Source organism: Triturus cristatus, chromosome 1_1 (assembly GCF_964204655.1).
Source record: "Triturus cristatus chromosome 1_1, aTriCri1.1, whole genome shotgun sequence".
NCBI classification, from domain to species: Eukaryota; Metazoa; Chordata; class Amphibia; order Caudata; family Salamandridae; genus Triturus; species Triturus cristatus.
Window position 1 is genome coordinate 1,098,593,077 of NC_140579.1, and position 27,177 is coordinate 1,098,620,253.

At 46.7% G+C, this 27,177-nt stretch overlaps 1 protein-coding gene across 1 annotated transcript; it reads right to left on the reverse strand.

Moving 5' to 3' along the window:
- Positions 1 to 10,348: 10,348 nt before the first annotated feature.
- On the reverse strand, positions 10,349 to 24,789 carry LOC146871618 (small ribosomal subunit protein eS10-like). Its single transcript, XM_085651187.1, has 6 exons — positions 24,655 to 24,789; positions 18,782 to 18,931; positions 15,205 to 15,376; positions 13,136 to 13,213; positions 12,467 to 12,522; positions 10,349 to 10,434 (listed from the first exon to the last, which is right to left on the reverse strand). Exons 2-6 carry the CDS (start codon positions 18,929 to 18,931, stop codon positions 10,393 to 10,395), a joined length of 498 nt encoding a protein of 165 aa, XP_085507313.1. The 5' UTR covers positions 24,655 to 24,789; the 3' UTR covers positions 10,349 to 10,392.
- Between the last annotated feature and the right edge of the window lie 2,388 nt (positions 24,790 to 27,177).

Consider the following 27,177-nt stretch of genomic DNA (forward strand, 5'->3'; position numbering starts at 1 on the left):
AACACCATTACTTTGTGGATGGTACAGGACAGCCTTCTTGTGCTTAATCCCCCTAGAGGTCAGAAATTCTTCCATGACTGCCGAGGTGAATTGATCACCATTGTTAGACAACAGCATCAGCGGGAAACACTCATGTTCAAAAAGCTGTTCTAGAAATTTAATCACAACACTGGACTCCACAGAATTTACCACCTTGATCTCAGGCCATCGAGAAAACACGTCTATGCACACAATGACATAGCGATCTGTCAGTACACGGAACAGCAGTGTTAGAAATGGGGGTCTCTAGTTGGCAAGGGCTTGCACCTTTGTCCAAGTAGGGACCCTTCTTCCTAGTCAGGATAAGGGAGTTACACTCCTAAACAAAAAACCTGCTCACCCCCTTGGTAGCTTGGCACGAGCACTCAGGCTTATCTTAGAGGCAGTGTGTAAAGCATTTGCACAAAACCAACAGTAATACAATGTAAGCACTACAAGGACACCACACCAGTTTATAAAAATATCCAATATTTTTATATACTTAAAATAAGACTAAAACGATAAAAATCCACAATACAGTACTTAAAAATCTTCAGTTATCAAAGTATCCTTGAAAAACAGTTTCTTGATGTCGATAGCTCCGTCCGGGGCTATCACAGCGTCGTGAACAAACAAATCCAAACAGTTCTGGCTGACTGCGACGTCGCGGGTCAGCTACGGTGTCTGGAGGACCCGCAAACAGTACCTTTCAGAAATGCAGGTCGATGACCTCTCGTTGTCCCACGCGTTGCAGGTTGATCTCCTCTCTGATGGAATCAGGAGTGCTGGTGTCGGGTGCTGCGGTGCAAAGTGCAGCGGTGTGGCGTGCGGTGCCCTCAGGTCACGCTGCGAGCAGCAGCTCGGTGGCAGCGTCAGATGGCGTCATCGGTGAGACCAGGGTCGCGGTGTGAGATGAAGGCGGTGCTAGTCACGGTGCTGGCAGGTCACGGTGCAGCAGCGGCGTTGTTGTTGAAGCGCTGTCGTCGGCTGACGAACTGGAGTCGATGGCGCCGGTAGGCCAAGGCTGCGGTGCGGGATGAGGGCGGTGCATTGTGTAACTTTACGAGCTGTGCCCTCGAACAACGGTGCAAGCAGCGGCGTCGAGTCTGGCGTGGAGCGACGTCATCGGGGATACCAAAGCATCGTTGTGAAACGAGTCGGTGCAGAGTACGGTGCCCACAGGTCGCGGTGCAAGCAGCAGCTCGGTGGCGGCATCGGCAGGCGTCGTCGATGAGACCAAGGTTGCGTTGCGGCGGTGGCCTCTGCGGTGCCTTCAGGACACGGAGTCGGCAGCGGCGTAGTAGACGGCATGGGGCTTGAGGTCTTTGCTGTTGCGGAGACTTCTTGAACAGGGGGTAAGCTCTACCTCAAGCCCTCAGCACAAGTAGAGAAAGTTCAGTCCAGTCCTTTCCTTGCCCAAAACAGAAGCAGCCACTGCAGGCCAACCCAGCAAAGTGGTAGTTCCTCCTCACAGCTTCTCCAGCTCTTCTTCTTGGCAGCCTTCTTGATTCCAGCGAGTTCTAAAGTTCTGAGGTTTGGGTCCCCCTTTTTATCCTCAATTTCTCTTTGTTCTCTGAAGGCAGAGAGGCCTTTGCCTAGTCCAAACCAGTTCTGGTCAGTCCTGGAGCACTTTGTTGACAACACTCCTTCTTTCCTTTCACAGTGTAGGCCAGGGACATCAGGCGCACCATAGGAGGTGGAGCCAGCATTGTGGAGGGAAGGCACCGCCCTATTCAGGCACCAGGTGCAACTCCTCCCACCCATCTACATGTAGATCTTGCTATTCAGCCCTGTGCTGACTCGCCCCGTCTCCTGGAATCCCCCAGCCCGTCACTCAAACTCCAGACAAGGAATACACAACCTAGCAGAGGCAGGCTTGGATGGTTAGACAAGAAAATACCTACTTTCTAAAAGTGGTATTTTCGAACATAGAATGTTAAAACAAACTTCACTAAAAGCTGCATTTTATCATTCTGAGTTCAGGCATACTAACCTCGACTCTCTACCATGTTCCCGGGGTCAGTTAGGATTATAGGATGTAATAATCAAACTGCCCATTCTGGCCTATGGGGAACAGGTAGCCTTGCAATAGTGAAAAACGAAGTAGGCAGTAATTCACTATCAGGACTGTAGTGCTCTGCAGAAAGCAGGTGGGGCTAGATCTCCTGCTTTAGCGGGCATTTGTGATCTTGCCTCTTGTCAGGACTAGCAGAACGGTCCTTTTGGCAGCTGATGGTGTGTTTTTGCGGGGCTTCTTTCCCCCTCCCCCCCCCCCCGTGTGATGCATGGGGCAGGCTGGCTCCTCCCCTCCCTCCGGTCCTCCTCTATAGCCGGTAACTTCTTGTGCCTTCTGTGTTACAGCATTCTGGGAGGTTAGTCTGGTTGACGTTTATATACTATGGAGCCTGGTGAGGAGGTCACTTCGGTGAAGCTCTTTGCGGTCCCTGTAACACTTGATTGAAGCTGCAGTTAAGGCAGATTTTAAAGACCGGGAGGGGCAGCCTCTGGCTAGACTTCCCAGGCGAGAGCTTGTGGAGCCCGAGGGTGATCCTGAGGAGGTGTGTAGGCGGGGGTAGGATGTTCAAGTTCCTGAGCTGCCGGCTCTTTTACAGCAGGTTTAGGAAAACTGGAGTCTCCCTGCCGCTTGTGCGTAGGCGGATGAGGGTTTTTTGGCGAATAATCAATTGTGCCTTAACATAATGAGTTATGGAGAGTGCTGTAGTGTAAGGAAATGGACAAATCAGCCTTCCCTCAGTTTCTGTGCCGCCGTTATCTGGTAGACAGGTTTACGGGAGAGTCTTGTATTGGTGGTCAAGGTGGATAATCTCACGGCTGGCCTGTCTCCTCAGGGAAATGTGCTTTCTGAGGACGCTAACCCCGATGCAGTGGATGGTGCAGTTAAGCAGTGTTATGCTGCTGCCAATTTCTCTGTTCATGCGAACACTTACACTGTGTGGTCTTTGCTAAAGGAGTTTTAGGACTTGTCACATATGTCGCAAGGTTCGGATCTCCTGCCACCGATGGAACAACATGTTTGCTTTTTGTCTGATGCATCCTTTCAGCAGCTTGTGTGCTTCTGCGGCTACTTCTGGGACAGCTGTTGGTGCTCATAGACATCTGTGGATGCACAACTGGAAGGCTGATGCTGCTCAGAAGGCGGTTTTGATGAAAATGTCCTTTGAGGATCCTTAGCTGTTTGGCCAGCAGCTTGAGGAGATGGTCTAGAGAACAAGAAATTGATTGCATCAGCGAGAACCTTTCCAAGGGCCAGAGGTTTTGCATGAGAAAGTTTTTCTTTTTTTCGGCTCTGCGAGGGGGTTCAGCCCAGCCCCTTTGTGGTAGGAGTTGCGGCAGGGGTACCCCATATCCAGATAAATCCCGGTTCCAGTCATCCTCTTCAGCTGCCAACCCCCAGCCTCCCAAAGCATGACTGCATTTAAAGGCTTTGAATCAGTTCCTGGTTGCTCGAACTTTCAAAATGGTCACCCTGCAGAGTAACTTTCCACTGTTCAGTCCTGGCCTGTTCCTCGCATCTTTAGACCAGCAGGATGCTTATTTGCAAGTACCAATCTGTCCTCTGCACCAGCAATACCCAAGGTTTTCGGTGGAGGGCCGCCATTACCAGCATCGCTCCCTCCATAGTAAGTTTGCATCAGCTCTCCTAGTTTTCACCAAGCTGCTGGCTCCCTTGGAGTGTATTTTGCACTCTCGGGGTAGTCTGGTGTTTCCTTACCTCGATGATTGGTTAATTGCCTCTTCTCTTTCTAAGGCTTGCCAAGATGGTGTGCGTCCTGTTGTGCACGCATGCCTTGAAGTCAGTTTATAGGGGCCCTCTTCCCAATGGACAGGGAGGGGGGGGGGGGTGAAGGAGAAGTTTTTCTGGCTCCTGCACAGATGGACAAGCTGAAGTTACACCTGTCGTTACACCGGTCTTCCCTACTGTCTCTCTCATTTGCTCCGGTGAGGAAGTGACTGAGGAGTCAGGGAGAGATGGCATCCGCTCAGGCTCTGGTCCCCTGGAGCCGGCTGCATCTCTATCCCATGGTGCATCATGTTCTGCAGCACTGGAATCCGGTGTCTCAGGATTTCGAAGCCCGGGTTCCTGTTACTCGGCAGATGGTGCGGGACCTGCAGTGGTGGTTGGATCCGGCCAACCTCAACAAGGGTCATAACTTGTGTGCTCTCCCTCCGGTGATCATCTCCACAGATGCCAGTGATCTGGGGTGGGGAGCGGGCCTGGGGAATCTTACCACACTGGGGTTGTGGAGCAGAGTAGTCTCTCCGTTCCTCCGACTGGAAGAAGCTGGTTGCAGTTCATACAGACCAGTTTCATTTCCTCCCTTCCATCAGGGGTCGGGCGTGTGTCCAGATGGACAATCAAGTCACGAGGTCTTGTCATCTAGGGGGGGTGGCCTGCAGACCAGTTCAGTTGGCGGTTTCCATAGTCTGTCTCTCCCCCAGGCTCTTTCAGGTGGTTTGTCTGAGGTTCGGGTCCCCCTGGCTGGACTAGTGTGCCACTGTCAATGCCGTTCTTCACCCCTTCTGCTCCTCGATTCCGCCTCAGAAGGCCTGGGCCAGGTATGCCCTTTCGATTCCCTGGCCGAGGGATCTCCGTTATGGTTTTCGGCCAATCCCCTTGATTCCCAAGGTGTTGCAGAAGGTATGTCCGATCATTCTCTGGTTCTTCTGGTGGCTCCGGGGTGGTCGAGGCAGCCTTGGTTCCCTCTGCTTCTTCAGCTGTCAGTGGGTCCTCTCTGGGCGTTTCCTCTTTTTCCTTTGCATCAGTCATCCCATTCTGGAGCCTTCCTCCAAGCAGCGTCTCAATCTAGGGGTCTGGCTGCTAAGCAGTTGAATTTGTTAGAGGAGGGTTATTCTGAGGCTGTAGCCACCTCCATCCAGTTGCCCCGCAAGCCATCAACTCGCAAGTCGTACAATCGCCATTTGGGTGTCTTTGATAAGTTGTGTCATTCTAAGGTGTTTTTCTCCTCTTGTGCAGAGTTTAGATTTCTTGCAGGATGGCTTCGCTTTGGCTGGTTCTACCCTTAGAGACCAGTGGGCGGCCCTTTGGGCCTTTCGTGGGAATGATCTCTCAAACGTGGTCCCTTTGGCCTCACAGCTCTTTCAGGGTTTCTTTTTGCAAAGGCCGATTTCCCATTCCCCGGTTCCTCCTTGGGATTTGCCTGTGGTGCTCCGAGCGCAGACTGGTCCTCCTTTTGAGCCTCTGGATGAGGTTTCCTTCAATTTTCTGATGCAGATGGTGCTTTTGGTTGCGGTGTGTTCTAGGCGAAGGGTGGGAGCAATTGGGCTTTGAGGTCTGTTTCTCCGTTTCTTTCCAGATAAGGTTGTTCTACAGCCTGACCTTCCTTCCTAAGATTCCTTCTCGGTTTCATTCATTCATTCAGTTGCATGATCATGTCAGATATGCGGAGACCAGGGTGTCTCTGTCCCGATTGCTTTGTTGGCCTGGTGCACATTAACACAAATTCACACTGTACCTCCAATATCCTTGTTTGGCACTCCAACTATGGGTGAAACCCACAGTGTAGGTCCGTTGGAGCATTCAATGATGTCCTGCTTTAACAGTGTTTTTATTTCTCTCGCAACGGATTCTTATAAGAGAAGAGACTCTGCAGTGTTGGGCAACAGGGCGAATGTCCTCATTAATATGAAGTTGCACTTTCATTTTCTTGAGAGTTCCTAGGCCATGATACAGGTATAGACTCAATTTCAGACTGGACACCGATGTAATTGAGAGATGGCAGCAGCAGGAGCAAAGCTAGGTAGGCATGCACTCATTTTTTTTTTTACATGAATCAGTGATTGCACCGGTCATGTCTCACGGTTGCAGTAAATGACCAGACACTAGTAGTTTTGAAGCAACCCACATCTATACCTTTGCGTTTGACAGAGTAAGATGTGGCACAGGAGAGGTTATTAAACTTTTCTATTGACATATTAATCAACGCACCACAGGCTACAATGAAGGTGATGGGGCAACTGTTTGCTTTTAATATAATTTTAGGACAGTGTCCAAATGAATTTAGTCGCTCTGTTCCGTAATACTCCTTTGCAAGTAGCACATCCTACATGTGCATGTCGTTCTTTAGAAGCTATCAACGCATATGTCTTTTTCACTAGCACTGGATGAGGGCGTTGAAGAGCCATTATGATGATCTTGACGACAATCTACTTTGTTTGGTTTCTACGTGTAACAGATGCTACCTTGTGGGCATGAGGAGAATGCGAGAAACTTCTGGCGTCCATTTTCTCTTCACAGTGATGCAGTTGGTTTCTTTTTCGCTTTGCAGACCGTTATGAAGTGGTTTGCTTTCCAGCAGCCTTTGCATATATATCCTATAGCTGGTCATCTGACCTACATAGGAAGCATAACTTTCTTCCAGAGACATTGACTTGTGTGCATCTTTTTTGTGCTTATGCTTTGCTTTTTATGGTCAATGCTTACTCAATGTGCAGTTCCTGCCTCCATATCAGTAGCTTGTTGATCTGCTCTTGCAGCCATTAGCATCTTCTCTATACGGAGTGTCTCAGCAGGAAACTTCGGAAAGAAAACCATAGATGACCGAAATGCATGGCTTCTAGATCGTAGTCACAGAACTTGTTTGAGAAGTGCATCAAGTCTCAAATTCATCCATTGTTTCACCAGCATGTAGTCATGCTTGGTTGAAAAAGTACATTTAGTCCGCAATGGAAAGAACTTTGCTTCCAATGCTTTATCTTTTGGTACGACATTGCATCAGTTTGTGGATTTTTCTTTAGCACTCCGTGTACTCAGTCACCAGTAACGTTTTTCCAAAGACTTAAAAAAGGAGTGTCTTCTTTTTCTAGCTTAAACTATAAAATCTTCACACGTTGATCCATGCAGCCCACCTGGCACTCCTGCTGGTTTTTTCGCTGTGTCAATTGGTGGCTTCAGAAACGAGGCAGCATCGCACTCTACACTTTCTTCTGTCGCCATTGAGAACACAAGCTATTCAGTGTTCTTTGTGCAATGCGCGACTGGCAACCTCTCCACACAACACACCTGTTGTCTGGCCCGGTAAGTAAGCTTCTGCTTCCGTACCTGGTGGTCACGGCCTTAAGTGTTTGCCTTAGATGGATGATGGCTCTTGTGGCGCGGCGTAGTTTCTTTACTTTCAGCTTTAACAGCAGGTTCTGGCAGGCTTTTTGAATGTACACCTCTGCAGGGCCTTAAACTTCTTTGATGGCTGTGTATGGGCTGGAACCGGACTGACACCACATGGGCCACCCACAAACAACTCAGGAAGGGCAGCCTTGTTTTTACAGGCACACATCTCCTACTAGTTGCCAATTCTAGCGTCTTCCCCAGACCAGGGTGTGCAAATGAAGACGCCACACACGGAGCTCTGCAACAAACGTCCTTATTCTCCAACATACAATAACACTGCACAAACTAAGTCAACTTTTATATCCACACCTTAACATCTGCCAACAACCTACGTTATTCCTCTTCAGAGTCTGCCCAGAATAGCAAGGGTCCTAGCGCGAATAATCTGAAGACACCACACTGACCAGTCAGATGGCTGTTGCACCAACCCAGGAACAGACTGTGAGGAGGCTGTAGCAATTAACCACACTAAAGAGTATGTCCAAAAGACTTGACGTGAATTATCACCTGATCAGGACCACGGATCGTAAATTGTGCAGCTTTGTCATAAGAGCCATCGCATTGCCAAAGTGTGCCATACGGTCTCCTTATGTCATTGCCACCAAGGCACTCCAGCGCAGTGCACCAGATCAGATGGCCCGAATGAAACCCAGGAAAAACACCTGCAGTTGGCACTACCATAGTCCATCACGGTTACGCACAGGTTGCATTGATACATTCAGCCCTAGCCCCAAATCACGTCCTGCCATTCCAAGTGAGCCCGAATGTAAAGAATCAGATTGCAAGGGCTTAATCTTGTGGCCACCGAGGTTCAAACTGCAAGGGTGGTTGCTGGTGTGTAAGAATAGTTTTGGATGCTTGTTTGCTCTACTGGAAGCGTGATTTGCTTCAGACTCTTCAGGTGGGAATGTGTGGTCTCAGAGTTTGCAGTAACTTTAGTGAGAAGTGTGCCAGTTCTAGATTTGGCAGCTGTTTGGGGTGCATGTCTCTGACCAGCAACCTAAGGCTCCATTCGGTGTGGTCTTCAGCTGCTCCCCTCAAAGGAGCAGACCTGAAGTCTTCCCGAACCTGGAATTCAAGAAATGCCAGCTGACAATAGTGAAATCATGCACCCACGATTAGGAGCGACAATTCTGCCTGTATGTTTTCTTTTGATTGAGAAACATCAAGAACTTATACAGTAAGTTTATAATCATCATTGAGGAATTGGCTTTGACGAACTTCAATGACCCTGGGAGAAAGTTATAAAACATTGTGTTGATTAAAGAATAAAATGAAAAGAAAAAAAGTGTGGAAGGTGTAAATAGCATGCCAGTTCATTAATAATTTTGAGGAACACCAGAGGGAAAGAGCAACAAGGCGTCAGAACTTTGAGACTCAATTCATAATATAATTGAGAAAGACTGAGGAGCAACATCGGAAGGTATACTGTCTTTTTCCAAGAAAAACTATTGTAGCAGTACAAAAGAATAGGAATGGAGTGTTCTATAGAATAATCTGGGAAGATAGATAATTTTCTCTCTTTATCCAGAAGGAAAAGAAGAAAAAAAATAAATAGAAGGATGCGTTCCAACAGTTGATAGGCCATCACCAAGAAGTGGACAGCCTTGAATTGATCTCTAATCCAAATACCTCTGCTTTGCCAGGCTGGGTAAAAAAAGACTTCCTAGTGGGTTGCAGGCTTGGATGTGGCACAGGTGGGGTGCAAGCATGTCGTTTCTGTAGAGTCTAGGTTCCGGGGAATCAATCACGCAGATCTCGAATTAGTACTTCTTGAGCCATGGCAGGCACCAGCAGCACTACTGACCCTGGGCTATGCCGTCCCGATCGTCCGGAAGATTGAAAGTCTCTAACATAGAGAAGACGCTTCATAGCACTTTGTACTAAATGTAGCACCTGGAAGTAGAGGTGCAGACGATTTTATCAACCGATCAGGCTGCTGCCACCATGTACCAGGACATCAACTGGAGGTGTGCCATGACGGCAGAGCCCCGTGGCTGAAGGACTGCCAAATGCGGGAGCCCCACTGTGACTCACCAAGAATCCCTGAGGCCCATCTATGCTGACCAACTGCTCACCAAAGCCCAGAAAGGGGCCACTGACTGAAGCACCTGCTCCTGCCTTTCAGACACTGCTGTGCTGCCACCGGTCACAGCCAGTGAACTTGCAAAAAGGTTAAAGGTGGCCCTCAAGCCGCATTAGCAGGAATAGGTTAGAGACTAAAAGGGTTGAAATCTCCACGTGTCTATGCGCAAAAAAGTGACAGGACACTGCAACCCCAAAGTGGAGACTACACCAAGAACACATTGTGACCCTGACAGAGTAAGGTGGAGGGTAGGTAGAATGCCTAGAGGGTAGGAGAGCAACCACTTTGAAGAACGTAAGAATCGCACCTGCAAGTTGGGTATTTCAACGTGAACGCAGTCTCGCATTTTGCTGTGCAATCAAGTACTTATCTATTATATAAAGAGAAGCACTAACACTGGGCTGGACACTGACCTTATTGTACTGCTGTGGGGTGGCGTGGAGCGCAGAAACAGTACAACCCCACTGAGCATCTGGAGACTGCTAGCCAACGCGGCCTCCGAGTCAAAATGCTTAAAGGGTTGTACTAGACCCAGTTTGCAGAGCCATAGCAGGACAGCAGATGCCAATTCGCTCAGGACTCATTGCTGTGGTGCTCTTATTACCTGCCTGCCCCATGTCCTCCTAAAATGGATCAGACAGACCATCCAATGTAGAGAAAAAAAACAAGACATTAGTCATCAATACAACTGAGCAGTCAGCAACAATGATTCTCAAAAGTTTGCTTGATGCCATCTGGGTTTTTGACGTCTTTGCAACATTCACCTAACAGCCTCTTTAAATTCCCTAAATGACAATATTCAAGCAGCAATGACAAATAGAAAAATAATAAACTCTCCTTGGTGTTCCTTACACCCATGTGCAAATATCCATCCTAGTCTTAGGTTTCTGTACCAACCACGGTTGAATGTGTACTTAAGCCTCAAGAAGCACAACTTTATACTCCTGAACAAATTTAAAATGTTTCAAGCAAAAATAGCCATTGTTTCAAATGCATAGTCTTATCTCAACCACTTGTACCTAATCCAGAAAATCCTAAATCCCCCCCCCCCCCCTCGAAACTGTAAGGTAGGAAGTAGAGATCTCACAAAGCAGACATTGGTTTTTCAAAATCTTTATTTTACACAAATCCAAAAGAGAATTTATTGAGGAGGCTGGCCACGTCCACGACCAAATCCACCGCGCTGCAAGCAAAAGAAAAAACAAAAACTTGTCAGTACAGAATGCTTACATTGCTCATAAATCTGCTTATATTCATATGTAGATACAGATTTCCACAAGTCATTACAAAGAATGAACCCCTGGAAACTTCAAACCACAAATGTAGTAATTAGAATTCTCTCTGAAGCCACAGCCACCTGAGCACCGAATGCCACTCCCAAAAACCCAAAGCAGGCACTCATGAATGTTTAAAGGAGACTCCTATACAGCAAACCCAGGCTTTCTAAGGGGGCAATCCACACCACACAAAGCTACAATAAACTGCATCCCTCATGCACACCCCCACAACCTAGGGGTGGGGTAGAGAGAGAGGAAGAGTACAAGAATCCCGAAATCCTATTTTTCGCAACCTAGAGGACAACTTTCAAAACATTAAAAAAAAAAAAAATTAGTGACAATCTACTTGGTAAGGCCGAGCCGAGGATGACGGAATCCCAATGTTCTAGACGTTCTTAAATTCTAGGCATTCGGAGACAGGCAGTTCATAATCCAATAGCTCACAAGCCCATTGAAGTTAAGAGGAAAGCACTAAGCATTTAAGGGCTATTATGAAGCAAAGATGGGCATCAACGTAAAAAGGGATCATAACTTCACGACCAAAATGCTTTGAGACCCATTTCTAGAGACTGCTGGGTTGACAAATGGATGGTTTCCTTCCTACAACAGTTGGGGTTTTCTAGTGTCCCTTGTATATGCTCGCATCTTTTCACATGAAAAGCTCATCGTTTGTGCGAAGTGGACATGTTTATTTCACAAAAGAACATCGAGGTTGAGAGGGTGGAAGGAGTCTGATGTGAGCTGGGTTACTAAAGGTGCAACGTTGAGCCAGACTCAAGTCTGAACGGTGGTCAGTTACCTATCACTAAGTCAAACACCTCGCAGTTTGCTCATAATGTCAGCAGGTAGAGCCAGAAGAGATAATCCTGGCATCTTGGAAAAGCCCATTGGCACTGGACTTTTAATGGCCCATCGCATGATAAAAGGCTCTGGGGAAAAGGAGGTTCCAGGAGGGAAATCTTCAAACTTGAAGCTGACAGACTCCGCTCTATTGTGCTGAATGGCTGGGGAGACAACATGCATACACCCATTTGCTTATGCATGCAGGAGCGGAGCCATGCCATGCGTCAAGAAGCCAATCTCAAGCAGTTTAGTACAGTATGGTAACTAGACCAAAACCTTATCTGGCTTAGTTTTAACATTGATTTGTATCTCAATAGGACACTGCTTAACTCTATTTGCCACAGGAACGAGAGTGCCTCTTAAAGAGGAACACAGGTATGGCAATCTAGTTACATGGGAGACACTAGTCTAGGTGCAATTGGACACAGTAGCAGAATCAGTACTTGAAAAGAGGGAATTTCTCAGATCCAAGCACATCATCTCAATGCCCCAAAGAAATAAACTACCAACTTCCCATAAAGTAGTTTGCTGAGGAAGATGAAACTGGATAGATGCCAAAGTTAGTCTCCAGTTCTTTGCAATTAAGACTTCGGACAGCAATCAAGGGACAATATATGCCCTGCGGATAGCACTACCTGCAGCACTAATCCCTAGTACTTAGCAACACTGCAATGCAGGCTCCGAGATCTGTTTAAGGTTATTTGACCCAACGGATTTAAAAGCTAGATTTGCTGCATTTTAAGCTTGGGTAAATTCTTTAGTATACACAAAGCTGTGGATATATATGGTTTTAATAATAAAAAAAAATAGTTCTAGAACACTCAGGAGTAAAGAATGATTCTACTTTTGTGGTAAATGAATGGTGCCGATGCATGCTGGAAGGTCAAAGTGCCAGTATTTCAGGTTAAGGAACGAAGGCTTTTCATGACCAGTACCTGAATTTACATCCGCTAACAAGCCAGTCATTGCAGGAAAAGGGCTAGGGGAGAATTATTAGAATCCCCAATTAAAAAATACACCTCTATGTGTATTTAACTATAACATAGCATGGCCACGACTCAGAAGTTTATTAGGGGGCACAGAAGAAATACTTACAAACTGGAACTCTGTTGCAGCTCCAGCACCAGCTTCTGCCTTTTTGTCAGCACCAGCTGTAAAATAGGAATTCTCATTAATACCAACGATCTTAATAGAGCACCCAAGGAAAAGATCTCGCAACACCACTTATCACTGCATCCCATACCAAAAAGATCACTTAAGCCAAATACAAAGCTACTCTGTATTTTTCCAGGGGGCTTGCCTCAAGCACACCCCATTTACTCTTCACGCCAATATCAATCCAGAAACCTGGTACGACTGCTTCATCAAGCGAGGAGGTCCAGAGCATCACGCTAAATTCTGGCATCTCAATTCTATACGAGACTTGTAACTTCTCATCGATGGCAATTAAACAAATGCAACTGTGTGCACCATAACTAAAATTACCCATTACTAGCTAAGGCACTGCGATCCTGAAGTCCAAGTTTTTGTTATATAAAGAACCAGAAGTAATTGTGTCCCACACACAAACCAAGCAATTCACATTTAAAGCAGCGTACAACGGCACTAAGCAATCACTGAAACCCAATTAAGGAACCTACTCAAGTAATCACATTTATCATCTCGTATCTGGATGCAGATGGGTTACACCGAATGTATACATTGATAAATTTATGAAGACTGCAGAATCAATGAAGAACAAAAACATCATTCAGAAAAACTTACGAGGAGCAGTAGTGCGTCTGTAAGTGTCTCTATCCGCCTCACCACGGTTGAGACGTGCAGGACGCTCACCTTCAAGACCTAAAAAGTAAAGTAAAAAAAGTGAATCAACTTATTGGGCAACAGCTCACAAAATACCATGGTTATGGTACTACAATAATGCGAACACAAAGTTATCCATCATAGAAATTTTCACTGAATTGATTAAACATGTATTAATCATGCCTGGGAGGATGGAAATTGCACAACCCTGTCACACCTTATGCTACCCAACCGCTTCTTTACAACAGCAAGTTAAATGTTTGTTGTTTAGTATAAGTTGTGTAGTATTCAGTTTCTTTACGTTTGTTCCTTGTAGGGTTCTTAGAATCCTGTCAGATACTATGTCTAGTTGGAATGCGGGGTCATATTCCTCCCCCGGAGTGAACTATGTGCATCCGAAGTATCAACTCTGCTATTCGTGGCCTGTTACCCCGACAAATTACTTTTTCAACCTCATTTTAGGGTGAATTCCTTCAACTATCTTCACAACAAATCTTTTAACTATCCAGGAGATGCAGCAACCTCTTCAGTCTTGTCATGCTTCTCAAAAATAAAAAACAAAGAACAAGTAAGCATATAGGCAGACAGCTTTACTGAAAAAAACCTTCAGTGCCTTTAAGGCCCTAGGGGAACCAGCCAGCTCTGAATGGGCCAGGTACTCCACCAGTAGTTAATTTTCAATAAAAAAAAATACGGATGCCCACAAAGTCTAGTCTGTATTCACAGGAAGCTCGTAATCCATGAATGCAGTTTAGATTCCTACAATTGAAAACTTGGATTCAAATTGACAAACGTTCCCTTCATTGTGAGAGATTCACAAATTAATGAACTCCGAAAACAGCACACTCGCCATCATGGTATGTTCCGAGGGGTGGGGTACCTCTCGAGAGCCAGTTTTCAGAGGTGTGGAATTTAATAAAGTATCTACTTGCCCATTTGACAAGCTGCTTCATATATCTACCTGCACTGTAAAGAAATCCACATGTCGGTTAGGTGCCACAGTGCAGTGAAAAATAATGGCAGCAATCTCATATGAAAGCTCTGATATTTAGCCCTTCCGATTATGCCAGGACTAATACTATAATAGGGTTTGAACTCTTCAATTTCATTATTTTGCCATCTTTCCACAGATTTATATACCGGAGCTGGAGATAGCGTCAAGCAATAGTTCCAGGGTTGAAATGCCCCTCTGAGTCTGTGCATACCTACTAAATTGCATGTTTTAGGGGTTTTCTCCATCACCTCTCATCTGTTCTCATACTGAGAAAGGTTGGAAATTTGCTTCTGACAATTCCAAAAGTAAAACTTCTTCCAGGGATGGGAGAAAAGTGGTTGGAGGGAAAGTGAACTTGTAAACGCTCAACAGAATTTCGCATGAGCAAATCTACACCTGCAGATTTGCTCATGTGAAAAAGCAGTACACAAATATTTTCTAGAAGTACTATCTCCTGGCCTACAACAGTAAATTCTTGTGAATTCATGAAAGCCATAGAAAAAAAACTCTTCCTTAGCCAAGAATAGAGACAGACCTGTAGTGCTGATCTTGGCTGGAAAGATACACTTAGACAGCTTATAGACAGACTACACGCAGAGGGTGATGATAGGAAGGGGGCAATGTTGGCCAGGCTCGCTTAACAGGAAACTTGGGAACCCAATGTGGCCCTGCGAGACCAGGGAAATAAACTTGTCACCTCCCAGGTGACTATAAATGATGTTTTGCGGGCTCACCTGGAACGCTTGTACACGCCGAAAGACCACAGGGTGCAACGCATCAGTCAGACTCCTTTCATGGCGTGTTGAATTGTTTAATTATAGAGCCCTTCTGGAGAGAGGTACTAGATTATGAAGGTGGCCACAGAGTGGGATATTGTAAACGTGAACTTGCATGAAGCTTTGCCTATCTCATTTGGACACTGTGCATGAGGTGCCATATGAATGATGGTTATACACTGTATTAAGCTGAAAAGCCAATCAAAATAATATTTTTATACCAGATTACTTAAGAAATTAGTAATTCACAATTTTTGTACCTTTGGGCCTTGGTCTGCCAGTCTCGGGGCGGCTTCTGCGCAGGGTAGCTGGTACAATTTCAGGGGGCAGATGCAGGAAATCTCTTAGGTACTGGATGCCCTCATTGGTCAGATACCAGTAGAAATGCCTCCAGGCAAACTGCTCCTTCACGTAACCACGTGATTTTAGAGACTGAAAAGTAGCAGATGCATAATAGATCATTTTACTAATCCTGCTTTCAATTTACAGGTGTAGTCTACCAACCAGTCCATAGAATAATCCATTTACCACCAAACAGATACCGGGCACTTTTAGTGTACATAATAAATATCTATAAAGCAGATGAACTGCTTTGCCAGACTGTGCAACTGGGTACCACTATGCAATCTCATTTCACGGCTGTACAGATTCATGCTCAATCCAGCATTAATTATCCTTCACCATGACAGATCCAAATCTGCTCACAAGCCAGGTAAGCACTTGCAAATATAACTGATCTGACTTCATTTACCACTTCAACAGGCGCCACCCTCCGACTGTTTACCATCCGTAGTTCATGGCATGCCATCAAAACCGCAACATACACAAGTCCAAAGCATACTAACGTTGCTAGCTTTTCATTGCCCCCTACATTTAAACTTGGCCAGTATATTATAGTGTTGGACTTGGCCCTTTTTGCAGGGTCATCCCTAAACTTTTTGCCTTCCTCCTGCATTTTTTCTGACCTGTTGGCTGTTTTATGACTCTGGGCACTTTACCACTGCTGATCAGTGCTAAAGTGCATATGCTCTCCCCATTGTAAATTGCTATGTTGGTTGGATTCCATAATTGGCTTATTTGGTTTACTGTCAGACCCCAGTAAAGTGCACCAGGAGTGCCAGGGCGTGTAAATACAAATGCCGCTGGTGGGCTTGCAGCACTGGTTGTGCCACCCACAGAAGCGGCCTGGTAAAATGTGTCTAGGGTCTGCCATCGCAGAACCTGCGTGCAGTCTGGTACTGACATGCTGACTGGCAAGTGCACCCACTTGCCAGTCCCTAAACCTTCCCTTAACTTCATGTTAGTCACCCCTATGGTAGGCCCAAGGGCAGGGTGCATTGTAGCATAAGGCAGGACAAGCCCTGATGTGTGTATCATGTCCTAATAGTGAATTACAGCCATTTTCGTTTTTCACTATTGTAAGGCTACCCTGTTCTCATAGGCCAGAACGGGCGGTTAAGATTGTTACATCCTATGATCCTAACCGACCCAGGGAATATGGTGGAAAATCGAGTTTAGTATGCCTGAACTCAGAATAATAAGGTACATCTTTTCGTAAGGTTTATTTTAATATTTTGCGTTTGCAAATGCCACTTTTAGAAAGTTGGCCTTTGCTTGCCTAACCATTTCAGCCCGCCTCTGCGTGATGTGTATCTGCTGTCTGGCTTGTGTGAGTGACAGGGCTGGGGAAAACCAGATGGGCAGGGCTAGGTAGCCTGGTGGTGAATAGAAATATTGGCCTGTAGATGGGTGGGAGGAGTACACCTGGACTCTGAATAGGCTGTGCTCTGCCACCACAATGCTGGCTCCGCCCCATGTGGAGCGTCTGATGGCTCTGCCCTGCACCCTGAAAGAAGAAGCCTGCATCGCATCAACAAAGTGCTCCAGAACTGGACTGAACTAGGCAAGGGCCCCCCTGGCCTGGAAGAACAAAAGAAATGGTGTATAAAAGGAGCCCTGCTCCTAAGAAATCAGATCCGCTTTGAACCAAGAAGAATCTCTGCCTGAGGAGGAGGCGCCAGGAAAGCTGTACGGGGTAAGACTGTCCCTATCCTGGGGGACTGGCCTGCAGTGGTGACCTTGCTGCCAAAGAAGAGAAGAAGAACCCTTTACTAAAGACTTGCTCCATTTTTATTTCAAAAACCTTGTGCTTTCAAAAACGATCTCCAAAGGCCTGGAACCGAGCTTGCCCCCTGAACTGAGCCCCAGGACCATTGGGCTCATCCTGACCTTCACCCGCCTACCGCTGGACTGTGGTGTTCCTTCCCTCTCCGGAGCCGTGACTCTAGTGCTCATCAGCCCCTCCTTGGCCGCCCCTGCCTTGAGAAGAGCCTCGCTCGACCCGAGCCGCTCTTTCTACGCCGTGCTGGGCTGCCCAGTCACCTCGCCCGTAGCGCACCTTCACCCCCTCCCGCCAGAATTGGCGCTGTGAGCATCCCAAAAGCCTCGGACGGCCTGGACGTGGAAAACGTACCTGGCTGCCCCGCTCTGCTCACCTGCCCAACCTGAACACACCACTCCCCCTGTAAGCCGGAAGGACCAGATCCCCCCCCCCCCCCCCCCGTAGAGCTTGGGAGCACCGGATGCCGCCTCGCCCTTCTGAAGAGCCGCTGGTCGTCCCGCACCCGCCTTTACAAAGAAACAAGGTACTGTGTCACACGAACTCGACCGCGAGCTCGCATCGGATCCAGGGTCCGCAACGTTTGTTTTCCCTGTCGCCCTACACGTTCCACCAGGTCGCCGTCTCAGCGCGAAGCGTGCCGAGACCCACAGTTCACCTTGTTGCCGGCACTAAAAGAACTTTCCGCAATACTAAGATATCGTGGCTCAAACTTTCAAACGTTACTGGGTCTTGTATTAAGTCTGCATAAAAGATAGAGATATAAAATACTTATTTTTTATATAAAACCTGCCTGGTGTCCGTTTGTGGTGCATGCAATGTATTTACTGTGTGTATAATTACAAATGCTTAACTGTGTACGCCCTGAAGTTTAGCCTTGATGGCTCGCGCCACGCACCTAGAGTGAGCAGGGGTTATTCTAAAGAGCCATCCTTCGCCCTGACTAGAAGTAAAGGGTCCCTGCTTGTCACTAGGTACTTACCTACGCCAACCAGAGCCCCCTCATTTCTAACAATTATCCAGCTTACACACCATGGACTAAACATGCAAAAAGTGCACCGTTTCAAATTCCATAGCCCTGGTCTTCACGTCAATCCCTGGTTAAAAACCCCAACATCCTGCTGAAATGGTCATGCCCTAAACAACCTAAAGCGATCCAAAAGATCGCACCCTTAGTCCCACAACCTCTAAGAGGTTCTCTGTGGTCAAGATCAGTTGTACTACTAACTTGCATTAACTGCAACGGCCTTTGAAAACTAATCAGATACTATTCAAGATGCCTTCAAGGAGGGGCCGACATGAACTCCATGAATAGCCAGTTAACACACAGCAACCCACTCAAGATTTTATTGGCTGAAAGAAAAAAAGGTTCAGTCACTTAAATAACCCATCAATCTCAAAGATTTTACCTAAGCAGCAATAAACTAATCTGCCTTTATGTACACCACAGCTCCTGAAATCTATTAAAAATAAAACAAATAAGGTGCTTGTCTGAAATGACAACTGTGGCCAATATAAAGAATCTCAAACTAAAAGCTCCAATTGCTGATGCAAGATCAATTCAGTGTCTAACGTTGATCAGATACTTTATCGACTTCTGCATCTGGTCGAAAACGAAAATGGCTCCAACCACATGAACACTACAGAAAATCAAATCCCATGACATTTTAAACCAAACGTGATCAATTCCAAGCCATTTTCATCAACTCTCAATGTACCTGCATGGCCTTCATGACATGTAGGTTGGGGACATTCTTGTCAGCCAGCTCCGGATGCTTGGGCATATGGACATCTTTCTTAGCCACCATCACTCCCTCCTTGAACAGGAGCTCATAGATAGAGATTCGGTTCTTCTTGGGCATCAACATCTGAAACAGAACACAAACATTATCATAGAGCCACTTTTACACCCCAATTTAAAGTAGCTGCCCTCCTCCCCAAGAAAATGTGATGTGTGGTTATCAGATCACAAACAGATTTACTGCATTCAATTGACTGAAATTGGAAAGTACAACATCGAAGTAAGGCGAGAGAAATTTTGACCACAAACAAAAGTCTCTCTAGCAGCAACACTGCACAGAGGCAGATAAACTGAGAACATACATGTTTTAATAAGTTTAGGTTTGGTAATTTATTGCAATATTCTGATGGATTTTGCACGTCACCAACAGGGCTATGTAGACCGCAGTGTCAAACTAGCACAAAACTTCTCTGATTACGGCATGTTTTCCGGAACCTGCTTCACACAATGTAAACAAGCACTGGCAAAAGCAAATAGGCTTCACCTTTATGACTCATTTGCTTTACTAAAGCCTTCTAAAGAGGTCCAAAAAAAAAAAAAAAAAAAAAGGGGTGGGAGTGAAATGTACGCAGTGCCATCTGAGGGGGCACTCTGGAGGAGACAGCAGCATGTTATTGTTAAGAGGGAGAAGCACACCTGGGAAAGAACTGGAAAACACACATGCAGTGCTTAACCCTGGGGACTCAAACAGGTGGATTGCGAACTACCAGTAGCTCGCTGCTACCACAGAGTATCCCACACACGATAATTGCCAATTAGCAGGCTTGAGAATATTCTGCTGACCGCCTGATAAGGAAGCCATTTAAAACCCGGTCCTAGTTTCTGGGAGGGCTTGTAAACTCAGGGTGATGCAGCCTGCCCACTTCTGAAAATTCTCTACTTTTTACCTCTACCTTTCCCGTCATTTCCCATTATTTACTTCATTCTCTTTTTATCTTCCTGTTCTCTGCTTTTCTTTTTTGTTACTTTCTTTCAATCATTTTCTTTTGTTTAAATTTTCTCCCTCCTGTCTTATTGTCCTGTTTATTATTTTTTTAAACCTTTGATTTCTCCTTCTTTACCTCTTAGTTTCTTCTTTCTTCATCTTTTTGTTGTATTTGCTTTATGTACTTTGTTTTTCCTTTGCTTCCTCTATCGTTTGTCCGTCTCTATTTTAGTTTTTTGTACTCTATCCTCCCATTTTCTCATGTTCCTTCCCACTCTCTTCTCGCTCACATTTTTTCCTTTGTCTCATGTTCCTTCTGTTCTACTTCCTTTGTCATTTCACTGCTTTTTCTTCCAATTTCCTTTGTCTCTGCTTCTCTTATTTTCCTTTCCTTGTCCTGTTTTTCTCTGCCATTCTTTCCTTTCTCCCTCGCTTCCTCTCCTTTTTTCTTTACAAATGAGATAATTAAAGATTATGTATTAAGAAAAAAAAGAAACATGCTCCGGATGAGGGAGAAAAACAACAATGGAACAAGGAAAAGCCATTGAATTGGAAGCACCCAGATAAGTGACAAAGTAAAATAAAGGTAAGCAACAGGCAGGCCTTAAACCCACTAAGTTCTTGGTAAATTCACAATAGGTCTTTCAAAACCAGACTGCTTGAGCTGTCTGGCAGGTAGCAGTTAAAAACAAGCACCTGCAATGCAATAGGTCTCACATTTACGCGATGTTTGAACTATTGGCATTGTAAATGACAATGCCTCATTTATATTTTGGTTTTAAAACAAATAAAAAAGGCAGTCATTTACAATGCCAATAGCTTAAACTCACAAATGCGAGACCTATTGCATTCCAAATGCTTGAGGGCATCCCTGAGTTGCCCCCTTCTGTCTCCCATGGCCCCTGAAGAGCTCCCTGTTTGCTACGAGTTAAATAAACAAGCCGGTGGTCACAACTGCACACGAGAGACCCTCCTGCAGTAAGAGAAACTCATTAAAGAAAGTAGTGCTTACAGACTAAAGAAAACGTACCATGTAACAACCGAAGTAGAAGGGCCAGTCCTCATGGGAGGTTACAAATGAGACAAGGCGATACTAACGAGGGACTAACAAGCCTAATAACGAATCAGAAGCCAGCATTTACGAAGGACAATGACAAGCCAATGACAAATATGGAAGGGGTGTGGGCGGGGCTTCAAGTACATACTCCAATACAGCACGGCTCGCAAAGTATTTGCAATAGGTCTCGTGTTTGCGAGAGTTTAAGCTTTTGGCATTGTAAATGACAATGCCTTTTATGTTTTGCTAATTAACACAAATAAAAGGCAGTTATTTACAATGCCAATAGCTTAAACTCATGTAAATGCGAGACCTATTCAAAGTGTCCCCATTGTCCCGGCTGCCCTGAAGTTGCAGGAAAGCATGTCGTGCCTGCATGCAGTAGGAAAAACTCATTAAAGAAAATAGTACTTACAGAACAGGCCAGTCCCCATGAGAGGTTACAAATGAAGACAAGGCGGTACTAAGGCTGGTGGTGTGATCTGTGCGGGAAGGGGGGGGGGGACCAGGGTATAATTATTTTTTTGTCCGTGAGTCGAGCAGTAATGTTGAAATAATGATACATGCGCACATGCACCACTGATTGACTTAAACCCACTGACTTCCTCCCTTGCACCCAGGGCCGGACTAGGAACCAAAACCGGCCCTGGCAAAATCCTCAGCCGCCCCCCCCCCCCCCCGGGGCTTGGGGGTGCCGCCGAGCTCTTTGCGGCGGCCGGTTTTCAGACAATTTTGTTACAGGGCCGAGACCCAGTAACGAAAACGGCCCTCAGGGGCCCAATACCGACCCCCACCCGTGCGGCGGACTGGGGAATTGCCTGGTGCCCGCAAGGCCAGTCCGGCCCTGCTTGCACCTCAGAATTCCCAGATACTAATAGCTGCTTGGAGTGCTTTAGTAGCCAAGGAGCAGGGACACCCGTTATAAATGAAAGTGCCAACCATGGGTACTACCCGTTATCTCTGCATAACGCATTTTAACCGATCAGTCCTACAAAGGTGGGCCCTCCAAAAATGATCAGATTTGGTGCTTGTCCTTAAGTGCTAACCTTTGTTATTTTTGGAGCACCCACAGATTGTGACTGCTGCTGAAAGGTGCATGTTTGAATTCTAACAGTTAGGCCCTATTTTAATTAGTCTGGAAGCTAGACCAATAACTTGGATACTAGATCACTGGCCCACCTTCCTTTCTCAGATGGTCGATTTACTCTGAAATAATGCGTTTGTCAGCGGGGCACCATAGGCCTTAAGACAAGTAAGGAAAATATGCAGCCATTTAGATAGCAAAGGGGCAGCCATAACCTGGGATGCAGCGAACCCTCACATCCCCGGATCTCGGTGCCACTGTGCCTACTGCACTAACGATAGCTCCGCCAGTTTTCAATGGAAAGAGCTGAATGGGGACGGCAATACAGGCAGTCAGTAACTACGTTCGCCCATTTTATGTAAGCACCACTACCAAAGAAATTGACATTTTGAGTAGTAATATAAATTTTCTCTATCCCAAAAGGTTAATGTCAGTATCACAATTAACTGGGAGGGCTAATAGAAGGAATAGGAGCGCCTTTGCCTTTAGCTGTTAGCTAGCAGAATGCACCCCAAAACACTGAGTTTATGGGGAAGCAGGCATCAGCGGGAAGCTCTGCCCCTCCCCACCCCAAAAAGAGCCTTAATGCCTCACCACCATGGATTAGCTTTTAAAATCTCCTTGTTGTAGAAATTCTTGATTCCAGCCAGACTTTCGATACTCGCAGCGACTCCTTTTTTCTCATGTGTCCGTCTTCTTAAAGATTATTTAGTTTTCTATCCATCCATCACCTGTTCATACTTTCTTCTTGAAAACATTTAGCCTCCCACCTCCCGTAGCAAAATACAGTCTGTCATGTACACAGTTACCCAGTTCTTGTGAACTATTCTCTGTTTACGAACAGCCCTTTGCCCTTAATTCTGCATCCGATCATGCACCGGAGGATACTCTGACTTTTGCCTAATGTCCTCAGCTCCTTCCTATGCCCAGCACGTGTTTCTAGACTGCTCATATTAGGAACCCATGTTTCTCAGCACCTTGCATTTCTCTCTCCTGCACTTCGTGTTTCTTAGCTACCTCTTCCGTTCCCATCCTAGTGTTTCTGAGCACCTACCTATAAATCTTCCAGTGTCCTGCAGCCCTCGCTGAGCACCCTTGCAGGGCTGGGCAGGTAGCACGGACCGCTTTCGGGGTAATCATAATTTTTATTGGGGTTGATTAGACTTTAATAGATTACAGCACCATGGCTACTGGCTCACAGGGACTGCCGGAGAGGCTGAGTTTTGCCCAGTGCCTGTCTGTGGCGGTGTCCATGAGTCAGCGGACTGTCACTTAATTTTTGGGGCAGCTAACAAGGTGTTGTTGAGGAGCATCAGCTATGGCTACAACTGAAGGTAGTAGGGAGAGGTGAACCTAGAATTGTGCCTGTTACAGATTTAAAACTGAAGTTAATTGCCATGTTTTAGGTTGTTTATGTGCAGTACTCCTTGTATGCAGTGTTCCTGCGTGTGATATTTCAATACTTGAGTTGTGGCACTTTCAGTTAATAGAATAAAGCAGTTACGTACAGGCAACATGGTTCAAGTATTGGCCCACCTGTATGCAATGTGATGATCTAAAATGGATGTTGAAACATGTGATGTTTATGCAAGATTTACAATGAATAATGCATAGGAACGGCATCATGCCATCCACACAATCAGTTTTAAGATCTTCTTAGTATTTTAATGTTTAATACAAGTTCTTTTATATCTAATGCATTAATCCGTCTAGCCTGGGTGACAGGGGGAGAGAGTAATGGTAGTAAAAAGGGAGGGGGCGGCATTTTTCAATTCTCGCCTAGGGCAGCAAAACACCTAGAAACGGCCTTGTACAGAGGCATCTCTTCCCTAAGCCATCTGCTGGTTCAGCGCATTAGTCCACTGGCTTACTGTTGCCCTACCAATGTACCACTAATTGTGGTAAAACTCCGGCATTAGTCCAAGCGCAGATGATTGTGTGCACCCGTTGGAAATAGGCCTTCAATGCCCCACATAAGAAAAATAGGGCCACTACATCAAGCATTCTGTACATGCCCGATGCACAAGTGTCAATAGGCGCAAACCAGTTTCATAACCACACTAAAAAACATGCAACTAGATCTAGATGTAAATGGCCAATAAAGAACTGCTCGTCGATTACTCCCCGGGGTACAAGTGAACAATACTGATGTCAACGCACGTGTAAAATACACTAACAAATTGACAGCCCAATTATCTTGCGCCATAAAATGTATACTGATCCTTAATTCGGATCACGTTTATTTTAGTTCTAAGTTACCATACCTAGAAAATACATTATGTAAATGCAAGGATGCTCAATCGACATTATATGTTATTCAGCTCTGCATTTGCATGGTTGCGGCAAAGTGCACGTAAGTTTCCATGCAGGAACCCTCACTCTTCCTTGCCCCCGTTTCAAACACCATGACCCCATTTAACTGCGACCCCCCCCCCCCCCCCCCCCGCCGGACCCTTCCAGCACAGTATCCCACTCGACCAGTACGTGACCATAAGAATAATCATATCCGTTTGCGAGAGCGGAAGGGCGGGATTTTTTGGCGCAGAGAGGGTACTCGTCTCTAACCCAGGAGCCAACAGCCTACTCCAGCAGAGGACCCAAACCTCGCGTCCGTTTGAGAAAATAAAAGAACAAGCGGCAGCGTAATATGTCCCCTAGCATACTCGGGAATTCTGGCGGCTTAAGGAGCCCGCCTATTCAATAGATGAAGCTGGATACACTCACCTCTGCGGCTGCTTGTAGACCTGGAGCCGAAAAGAAAAGGAAAGCGCATGCGTATTACAGCACGTCTAGCCTTCTCTCCCAGGACCCAAGCGCAAGGTGGTCTTCGCATTGCCTGATTGGAAATGCACGTACTGCGTGTTCAAATAGCCAATAGAATTAGAAGAATCGAAGTGCTTTTAGGTAATGCAAGTATTTCCATCCCAGAGAGTCACATTAAATGACACAAAGACCTGCTTGTAAATAATGTATTTACTGGAAGAACTTACCACACCCATTTGAAGTAGGGTGGGCAGATTTTCCAATTAAACAAGCAATGGCATAGCCAATAGGTCTCGCCTTTGGGACCTTATAAGTGTTTAGCCATGCAACACTTGATGTTGTTGCACCAAGGAGATTGTGCTGGATAACTAAACACTTATAAGGTCCCAAAGGTGAGACCTATTGGCTATGCCAATGCTTGTTGCTTTAGAGGACCTCTGCGGGCTCCGCTTGGCAATGTACATAGCCTAACTGACCTTTATTAACCCCCATTGTTCTAATGGGTGTTTTAATGTTTTCTTAAGAAATTATAATATCCTGATCCCCTGTAATGTTGGGCACTAGGCCTGCATGCTGGGTGGAAATGACAGACGCTGACACTTAGTTGGGGTAGTGGGTAATGGCCACGAGCACGTGCGCTCGGCCTTTTTATTGACAGCGTCACCTGACACAGTGACGTCTGTGGTGGGTGGGTGTACAGTGTAGTACACAGGGTTGAAACAGCACGGAGACTACATCCCTCCCAATTTTTAATGACAAAAACCCAAAGTCAAAGTTCAACCTGTGGGAGAAAGAAAACCCATACATATGTAAGACAGTGACCAAAACTTCTGTAGAGTCTCTTACGCCTCCGCTGCTTGGGGTCCCAGCCGATGTTCTTCCTGTCGCGGAGACCACCAGTTTACTGTGGCACCAGCCATGGGTGCTCGATGGATCCAGTCTGTTGACGACTCTGCCTTGAAGTTGTCCTCACAGTCTTTTCTTCACTTTACTTCCATGGCGACAAACGCAGTCTGAGTTCTTGTGGTTCACCGCTAGACGTTGCCGTTCATCTTTCAGTCCTGTCCTCTTCTTCATGTGTGGCGTGTGTTCTGTTTTGGCAAAAGACGGATTGTTTGCAAAGACACCCCTCTCACCATGATGCCCCTCTCGCAGGTGTTCCCCTGCCACAGGATATCACTGAGGCCCTCTTCATCAGATCTGTCCTGGGTTGAGTGTCCTGTATCGTGTTACTCCCATGCCGATAAGTGCGGGTGCGGAGGAGACGACAAGTCTCACCTCAGATTCCGCAGTCAGACCTGGAGGGTAGTTGTTGGCTCCTGTCTTCGCGCGCGATGTCTTCATCCTCCTGGGACCTTTGCTGGAGGGCGGCTGATGACCATCTCTCGTCGCGGGGATGCTCTCTCACTGGCATCCCTGAGGCCTTTGCCCCTGAGTCACCACGGCTGGCGTTGTCCAGTGTCCGTGTGACCCCAAAGGTGGATGTTCCGAACGGTCCGGCCTGCTCACCTCTGCAGATCCCAGGTGTGCTGAAAGCATCGTCAAGCAGATGGTCTTCTCTCCGTGCCACGGGTGTTCTCAGGACTTACGCACAGTGTTCTGACACTTGTCGCCTTCCTTATCTTCGGGGTGTGAGTAGTCTTGCCACGCTCCTCTCTCTTTCCTCGGTTATTTTCTCTGTGAGGGTGTCGAGTCACTCTGACTTCTTCTCCTTCTTCTCGCAGTGGCAACTGTGCCACTCAGATCTCTTCTTTCTTCTTTGGCTTGTAGTGACAAACGTGCCACTCCGATCTCTTCTTTCTTCTTTGGCTTGTAGTGGCAAACGTGCCACTCCGATCTCTTCTTTTCTTGTTCTCTTTCACTTTCAGGCTTTACCGGTGAGTAGGAGAGCTGGAGCCACAGCAGAGCACCGGGAGCAGGACACGGGGCCAGACAGCAGGTAAGTCTCTTTACTTTTCTTTCTTTTGGAGGCAGGAGGGCACAGGCTTTGTCAGTGGGCTGCTCTGGGACGAGGCATCACTCCATGGGGCATAGTGGCAGGCAGTGCCCTCGCGCACATGTTGTGGTTTACCTTTGGCGACACTGGCCGCTTGCCTGCAGTTCTTTTCGTGCCGCTGGGGTCCTGCGAGGTGGGGGCGGCCATTCCTTAGCTTCACGATCACCCTCCCTGCCCGCGGCAGCTTCTTGCAGTCTTCGCGCGGCAGGGAGGGGGTGCCGGCATGTTCGTCCCAATGCGGGGTAGGCACCCGCTGGTTCGCTTTCCACGCCGCTCCTCCTGCGCGGGTGGGCTCCGCCTCGTTTTCGCTTCTTCCGCCCCGATATACAGCCGCAGACACGGCAGCCTCAATCCAGAGCTCGCCTCCTTGCTTCGGCCCCCACCGCAACAGCGTCTCACGAACTCACACGCTGCGCGGGGGGGTGGATCGAGCAGGGGCTGCCACCAGAGGCTACGAGCTTCCTTCGCTCCGGGCAGTTTACCCTTGG

What these genes read in the sequence shown, in the direction of transcription:
- LOC146871618 (XM_085651187.1), bottom strand. Translation starts at nt 18,931, where the DNA reads ATGTTGATGCCCAAGAAGAACCGAATCTCTATCTATGAGCTCCTGTTC. An exon ending in CAGACGCACTACTGCTCCTC is followed by an intron (nt 12,523 to 13,135) that starts GTAAGTTTTTCT and finishes CCTATTTTACAG; the next exon opens with CTGGTGCTGACAAAAAGGCA. An exon ending in CTGCAACAGAGTTCCAGTTT is followed by an intron (nt 10,435 to 12,466) that starts GTAAGTATTTCT and finishes TTTTGCTTGCAG; the next exon opens with CGCGGTGGATTTGGTCGTGG.